General features: G+C 40.4%; 1 protein-coding gene across 1 annotated transcript; it reads right to left on the bottom strand.

The window, feature by feature from the left end:
- Positions 1 to 4,677: 4,677 nt before the first annotated feature.
- Positions 4,678 to 6,882, bottom strand: LOC104428354. Its single transcript, XM_010041353.2, has one exon. It carries the CDS (start codon positions 6,880 to 6,882, stop codon positions 4,678 to 4,680), a length of 2,205 nt encoding a protein of 734 aa, XP_010039655.2.
- Between the last annotated feature and the right edge of the window lie 1,437 nt (positions 6,883 to 8,319).

The following is an 8,319-nucleotide window of genomic DNA, read 5'->3' as shown; positions in this document are numbered from 1 at the left end:
TTTAAACAACTTTTTGTTTTTTTGTTTTTGGAACAAAAAGGAACAGAAATGCGTTTGTGTGCATTTTTGTTCCAAAATTATTTTTTGTTCCCGAAACACATCTCGGAACAGAAACAAGAAACAAAAAAAAAAAAGTTGTTTCTTGTTTCGAAACAAAATTTAGAAACACTTTTATGTTTTTCTTTTCTTATTCTTTTTTCTTATTCTTTTTCTTCTTCTTTTTTCTTTCTTTTTTCTTTGGCCGGTCACCGGCCTCGGCCAGGGTCGGCGACCGGCCGTTGAGGGCTGGCGACCTCGCCGGAGCGTCGCCCGGCCCGGGCCGAGGCCGAGCTCGCCCGGCGGTCGGCGAGGCTCGGCGTCGCCGGGCCACCGCTAGGCGACGCCAACCTGGTGGTGGCCCGGCGAGGCCGAGCCCGGCGAGGCCGAGCCTCGCCGTGGCCGGGTGAGGCCGTCGACCCTCGGGCCTCGCCGGCCATGGTCGAGGCCGGCGACCGACCAAAAGAAGAAAAAAAGAAAAAAAGAAAAAAAGGAAAAATAAATAAGAAAAATAAGAAAGAAAATAGAAAAAATAAAATAAAATAATTTAAAAAAAATAAAAGAAATAAAAAAATTATACAAATTTACCAAACGTGTTTCTGTTCATTTTTTATTTCCAGAACAAGTTTACCAAATGCTTTTTTTTGTTCAAAAATTGTTTCCCGGAACAGAAACACTTTTTTCTATTTCTATTTCTTGGAATAATTTTTAAACAGAAATGTTACCAAATGCGCCATTAGTTACCTCATTAGTGACTAGCGCCAAGTAAAATACTATAAGCGCGTCGATGAAACAACCATTTCATATATTGAAAACAATGTCAAATTTCGGGATGTCACAAATATAGACCCCTGAAAAGAACAAATTCATTGTTTAAGTAGCTGTTAGTTGAATGAGCATTAAAGTTGTATCTCATGATTGAGTTTAATGTGGTTCCAAAACATGAGCTTTGCTTAGATGAGTATATGTTCAAAAAAGGAAATTAAAATACTCACCATTTGTAGCCCCTAGCTTCAAAAACCCTGGACTCATACTTGTTCAATTGTGATACTGTGGACAAAGATTCTATCTTCAGTAAATTATGAGCTGGACGAAGTTGTCTTTTGTACGGTGCGGGTGCTGCAAAAAAAAAAAAAGAAAAAAGAAAAAAACCGTTTTGACACAATTGATTCTATACTAAGGATAAGGATTATTTCAAATACAAAGCAAGCCTAGGTTCAATTTTAGTATTCATGTTAGAGAGTACAACTCAAAAACTTTCGCTAATAGGCGAAGGAAAGACACACACACACACACACACACACACACACACACACACATATATATATATATATAAATAGCATATAAATATCATAGACAAGTAATGTGAAATACTTTAATAATCTCTCTCACGTGTAAAGCATATTAGAAAGCCTATGTGCAATTTGAGAATAGGGGATGTACAAGCCAAATAACTTAGGATAGAACTTGATTTTGATATCATGTTAGAATATTTGGTCTAAATGCTTAAACTAATAAGTAGAGGGAGATCGCATTATATAAAAAGCAAATAAAACCCTGTAACATATATATAAAGAGCATGTAAGGAAGGCAAACAACTCAAAATTGACAGTTTGATCTTTGAGTAACCTGAGGACAAAATAGAAGAAATGTCACATATTTTATATCATATATATTAAATTCACGGAAAGTCTCCTTTGGTTCTATGATGGGAAATTCTCAAATGGATTCCATCATTCGTTCCTTTTCAATTGCTCGGATTGAAAAGATTTTGGTCACAAGAAAAGAATACTTGTCATTAACCATGGTGAATGCACCTGGCGGCCAACGGTGAATTCTAGCGATTAGCAACTCATGACCAATGGCAAAGTCTACCTACCTTCTGGTGGCCCGTGGTAGAGTCTAGCAGCCTACGACCACTGTCGGGGACCGATGGTGGAGTCTAGTTGCCAACGACCTCTGTTGGCAACCGATGGTGGAGGCTAGAGACTGATGGCAACGGTGGGCGCCACGGTAGCGATCAGTGGTGGAATCGAGTTTTTCCTTAGATTTATATGCTCATAAAAAAGTGGAATGATATCTCAATCCTAACTTTTGTTAGATATTTTGGTTATGCATTTTATGAGTAATTAATTCACTTAGCATTCAAACCCAAACTTTATTTTTCTCCACACAGAAAGTAGTGGGTTTGGGTTTGAATGCTAAGTGAACCAGCCGAGACTAAGTGCATTGCGAGGTGAAGTCATACATAACACTCATGAATAATCACAGATGTAAAAAGGTATTATATTTCTATTTTTAGTATTATAACCAAATAAAATCTAAAAAGTTTTAATGCAAAAAGCATGAATTACCAAAAATAACAATACAGACTTAGGTCAAGACAGAATGAAATAGAGGGCATAAGGTAAAGTTCCTGACATGTCTCGTACCTTGCTCTTTGCCCTTCGTTGCCTCCTAATTTGCTGCTCTCCCTCCCTCCTTCTCTCTCTCTCTCTCAATTTGGTCTTAGTCCTATTCTCCTAGCATATCAAGCAGAATTTCTGTCATTTCTCTGCACTTACACTACTCCTTCCTCAGCAAACTTCTTCATCGAAACATTCCTTTCTTTTCGTAAACAAACTCACCCTCTAGCCACTGTGCTTTGAAAGGAAAAAATCTAGACTTTCTCATCCTCAAAAGTTGCCTTCATTGTAAGGACTTCCTTTCCCCCAAATTGAGTCTAAGCTTTCTTGTGGGCATCTGCCCCACTTTCTGCATCCTCTTATGTAAGGACTATCATGACAGGACAACTTTATGCACGTTTCCTTGGAAGATGTTTTGTTTCTTGTTTTATTACCATATTGGTGATTTTGATTTTGGCTGTAATGAAGTGGTTAGCATCACATGGATCGTATTGATCACACAGGTACTGTTGTTAGGTAGCATAGAGGGATGTAGTCCAATCGCTGAAGCTCTCCCAACTACTTTTCCTGGACTGAACTCTCTTCTTCTTTTTTAGGCTTCGAGTTATTGTTTTCCTTTTTTTCTTTTTTTTTTTGGTAGGAAGATAGAGCTTTTCTTTGATAATGGTGGCGACTAAATTCTTGGTAAGAAATCATATTGCCGCAGAATCAGGAGGAATACCAAGCAAAATTATCAGGTTTGTGTGGTAGTAGAAGTTTAAGACAGCAATGGGACATGGATTTCTGTTACATGAACTTTATTTTGAATTGTTCGTTTTGAAAGTGGTGGCTCTCCATTAGTTGTTTTCGCTGTCTTAAGTATACATGTGTTTCTGATTTATGCTCTTTACAGCTGCCGAAATGAATAATTTCTTATCAGTGTGGGCAAGATGCATTTGTTGGCAAGCAGTGCTGATTTTCTTCTTAAAAGTAGTAGCCGTTGTCAAAAAAGTTGATGGGTCAACTCTCATAACAAGTAGTAAAGCATGACATAGTGGAATAAATAGAGGAAAATAGACTATTTTAGGTTAAGATCCAATTTTTGAATGAAAAACTAGCGTTTTTACAAAATAGATTGGACAAAATCATGAAATATTTCATAACCATTTGTCAAAGACATTTCAAGAAACAATTTGTGTATCCACGGAGGGATAGAACTAGGCATTAATGAACGCAGATTAGAGACGAAATTCATATGAAAACAGTGCATAATGGATGCAATCACTTACACAAACTCGAATGGAGCAGATCCTATACTAACCTAAAACATGACATCTCGCTCCTTATTCTCATCAAAACAGGGCATAAAAGAGCAAGAAGATTACCTGGTTTATCAGGGGCGCTAAAGCTGTGACGTGCACTTGAGTCAACGATTGAAGCTTCTTAAGGACGTCGATGAAAGAAATGAAGGCCAGTGAAGTATTCCTGAGCGAGGTTTAATCAGTTCATGATCCTCCGCCGTGAAGCAGGGGAGAGAACAGAGCACCTTCAGTGCTCTTTCGTATCCGAGGCTGCAGTGACGATAGGGCCACCGGAAAAAGCTGCAGATCGGTTTTGTGAGTGTCTCTCTACTCTCGAATGCTCTCAGTATGCTCTCCGTGCCATTTTTTTCGGAAATGGTCCTCTGTGACGCGTTCAATGTCTTCTCCCTTGGTGCAGAGTAAAAATTTCCTTTTATGTGAGAATCTGAGGTCGTTGTTGAGAGAGAAACTAGAGAGAGAGAGAAACCAGACATCTCCGACCGCATGCACCGATTTTGTTTCGCTCATCCTTCCCCCAGCCCATCAATCATTTTGGTCTAAATAGAGTTAATTCAACAGGTGGAAATTTGAAAATTTTGGAAAAAGTTTGCCAAGATGTCGTTGCGGACATGTTCTGTCAAAAGTGTGCATACCGATTGCAATTTACTTAGAGAAATAACTTTCCAAAGAGAGAGCTTTAAAACACCAAGTATTCGGACAGATCCTTACAAAAAGATATAGCTGAAGAAGTAAAAGATCGAACGAGCAGGATAGATAGACAAAAAGTTTCAATCGATGGAACTTGTGTAGTGACCCATCCTATCTTGATTGCACAAAGCATGGACCTCTTATTTTTAGAATTGTACCTACTATCTGAACTTTTGTCTTGACTAATCCCAAAGGAGACACACTGAAGGTCCCGTCCACATGCGAAATCGAAATCAATTGGGCCAGCTTCAACTTCTGTTGAGAGTAGGTTGCTCAACAGGAGACTCTTGCTCATCAGCTCGCTCAATGCCTGCATGAGAGACCAAAGCCCACAAGTGAGTCACAAACTCTCCACCCATCGCCAAGTGCCTTGCGTGTGCCATTGCATTGTCCGATGGAGCCACATACACCATAAGTTCCGCCCAAAACTCGGCCAATACCTTCCAAATAAAGTTCGGTTCATTTTCTACATCCAGCAATTGCTGCCCTAACCGCACGCCCTGGATCATCACTTTATTGGTATCATTCATTTTGTTACTTCTCTTGTTCAATCTTTGGATTCTTTCTTCTATTGTCTTGCAGCCTTTGAGCAAGTATCTTGCTTCGATAATGATTTCGTCAAAAACAAATTCTGAATCATAAGAGTGATCAGGTAATAACTTCGGATAGAATGCTACCAAGTAAGCTAGATATTTGGATAAATTGGTCGCCACGAGAAAGTTCGACTTTGAATTCGGATCTGAAATTGGCACCGTGTGCTCGAAAATTCTTGTGGCGATATGCCACACAAATATCACTTGAGTTTTTGTCCCGAGCCTACATGCCCACGAGAACTTGGGCTCCACTTCGTTTCGTATCAAAGAAGCTTCTCCATTCTGCAGTGCCTCGCGATTCGACATTAAAGAACGGAAAACGGCCTTTTTCACGTCCGAGGACAAATTGGCGGGCTTGCTTTGTGTTTGGCCGTCCCTAATAGGATCCATAAATAATTCTGTGAAGATATTATACAGCCACCTCGAAGGGGTGTAATCATACGACTCGAGAAGCGAGTATTGGTGAAGTTTCCTTTCCCAAGGCATCGGTATAGGCGTCCAGCATATTAATCCTATCAACTTCTCCATCAGTTTGCTCTCTTGCCACGAGTTTGTTCGCACGTACTTGCATAGCAATGCTACTTTTGTCCAGTCCGAGACGACCATGAAGCAACACTGCACAAGCTCCACGCATACAAATGTTAATAGAATTAGTACCGTCACAAGAAAGTCGATGCTCAACCCGCCTGTAGTAGCTAGTTGAACTTCATCTTGAGGTCTATTTGAGTCATACCACGGGAAACAAAGTCCGATCGTCACCGGAACACCAATGACCAAAAGCAAGAGCTCTATAACCCTTGTTCTCCAGGCTAACGTCTGGAAGATGGTCAGGTACTTGGTGTAGAAAGAATCGTAAAGAAAGGAAAGCTCTAGCTCAACGACCCTAAATACTCGCTCGTAGCCATTTCCTTCGGCATACAAGTACTGAATCAACTTCCACGCCTTTTCGTGAGCTCGTTTGGGCAATGAATAGTCGCTAAATTTTAAGCGAAGAAGCTTATAGAGCGAAAACGAGAGGCAAATATCCTTGAGCTTGCTGTCTTTGTCCCCACCACCCGATCTCAAAAGCCATCCTTGGCATTTCCACACCTTCTCGACGGTGACGACTCTGTCAGTGATCTCCAATGGCTTGCGGTAGTTCTGCGCTTCCCATCGCGGTGCAGCTTCTCTTTCTTTCCACTTCTGTACTGATGTTGGACATGTCTTTTCTACTTTGACAACATAATTATATCCTCTCATCTGGCTGGGGTCAAGATCGTCCTCCGACGACTGGTGCTCAGAAATCATGTAGTCGGCAATAGATTTGGTGTTCATCTGTCGGCCATACCCGCTCGCAATCTTGAGAGATGCTGCTCTACGAATGACCTTCAGTGGCACAATTAAGCATAGAATTAAGAACGAAAACATCGGCAACGTGATCCCTGACATGACCAACAGAAACGATACCCCAGTGATCTTGATCACATATTGCCAAACATAGTTCTTCCACCGCTCGCAGTCCTCAAGACTGTGGACGGAGTAGGAGTCCGAGCTCCCAAAGAAGATCATCAAGAAAATGGCCCAAATTGGTAGCAGCGTATTTCGGAACGACGCTTCGGTCATGAGACCAAGCGTGTATACGATGAGGTAGCTCGAGAGGGTGTATATTGCCCATAACAGGATCCTGAGCCCCTGGCTGTTGTGTCGACGCCTAGACGAGCCGAAGATGGTGATCAACATTAGTAAAAAGGCTGTGACGCACGCGAGAACTTCGATCTTAGCCAGATTTGCCTTCGGAGTGCGCAGATTCTTCATGACCGCGGTGGCCTCAGAGAGGTTTTTGCTCCCTCCTCCCACTTCAAGTCTTTGCAAGTCCCTCATGTTCGTCGACGACGAGAAATTTTGTATTTTGGGCGTGCAAAGTGGAAGAGAGAGCGAAGAAATCGAGACCTTTTGAGAAAATGGGTTGGAAAAGGAGGCACTCCGCTATTTATACTTAAAAATTTTCGAGCCTTCGTTTGGTTTTCACGAATCGCTGCCTGAAGCGAACGTGCATCATCCGGAAAATCCAAGTGGAGAGTAATGGTAAGAACGGAAGACTTATATCTTGCGTCACGAAACAATGCCAATTCTGTGGAATTTGAAAATTCAAAAATAGATTTTGGCCCCATATATAATAATCACATTGTTGAATTACGAAGGACGTGTTTATTTATATTAATTATATAAATGATTCATAAACTAATTTCTTTAAGAGAGAAATCCTCTACAATTTTGATTTTCTTCTTATTATCTTTCTGAGTTGAGGCCATCTGATTTTAAAAATCTATAAATAAGGCGTAGGCATTCTCTTCGCGATCACGAGTTCGACGGAAAACAAAAAAGACACGTGAACCACAAGTCCATGAGGACAAGCCCTTATAAGCTTTACATAAAGTACTAATAGGGACTTACACATACAAAGAAGGCCTAGCCTTAATTTTAGTGCTACGCTTTCATGCTTTATATGACTTTCTCTTTGAGGGATCTTTATTCATGTTGGAAAGGAGAAGCTGAAAACTTCAATTAATATATAAGTGGATGGAAATTTATATATATATATATATATATATATATATATATATATATATATATAAACATATGAATATTGTAGACAAGCGACATGGAATACTTCAACAATCCGTCTCAAATGCAAGTCAAATTAGAAATGGCATGTGTAATATGACGAGTGAGGAATGTACACGTGAAATAAATTAGGGCACAACCTAGTTCTAATTTTATTTTAGAAAGTCTAATCTAATTACTTAAATTACTAGATGAAATGAGACACATGAATATAAAAAGTATATACAGTTCATAAATCATAAAGAGTGTATAAAAAAAAAGGCAAACATTTCAAAGTTAATAGCTTCATTTTTAGGTAACCTCAGGACTAAATAGGAGAAATGCCATGTATTTTTGTATCATAATCCCAAATCCACTAAAAAAAGTCTCCTTTGGTTCCGCGACAGGGAACTCTCAATTGGATTCCAACGTTCTTTCCTTTTCAATTGTTCAGATCTTAAAAATTTTGGTCACAAGGAAAGAATGCTTGTCATTAACGGCAAATGCATCCGGCAGCCGAAGGCAAATTCTACGATCGGCATCTCAATACCAATGGCAAAGTCTGGCCACCTACACAAAGCCTCGTGGCTTGAGGCAGAGTCCAGTAGTAAGTGACCACCGCTGGTGACCGATGGCGGAGTAGAGTTACCAATGGCCTCTGCAGGCAACTGTTGGCGGAGGCTAGAGACCAATGGCGGCGGCGGGGGGGTGGGG

This window comes from Eucalyptus grandis, chromosome 5 (genome assembly GCF_016545825.1).
Source record: "Eucalyptus grandis isolate ANBG69807.140 chromosome 5, ASM1654582v1, whole genome shotgun sequence".
In the NCBI taxonomy this organism is placed as follows: domain Eukaryota; kingdom Viridiplantae; phylum Streptophyta; class Magnoliopsida; order Myrtales; family Myrtaceae; genus Eucalyptus; species Eucalyptus grandis.
The sequence above is the reverse complement of the archived record's forward strand: the minus strand, read 5'-3'. Positions and strand labels throughout refer to the sequence as shown.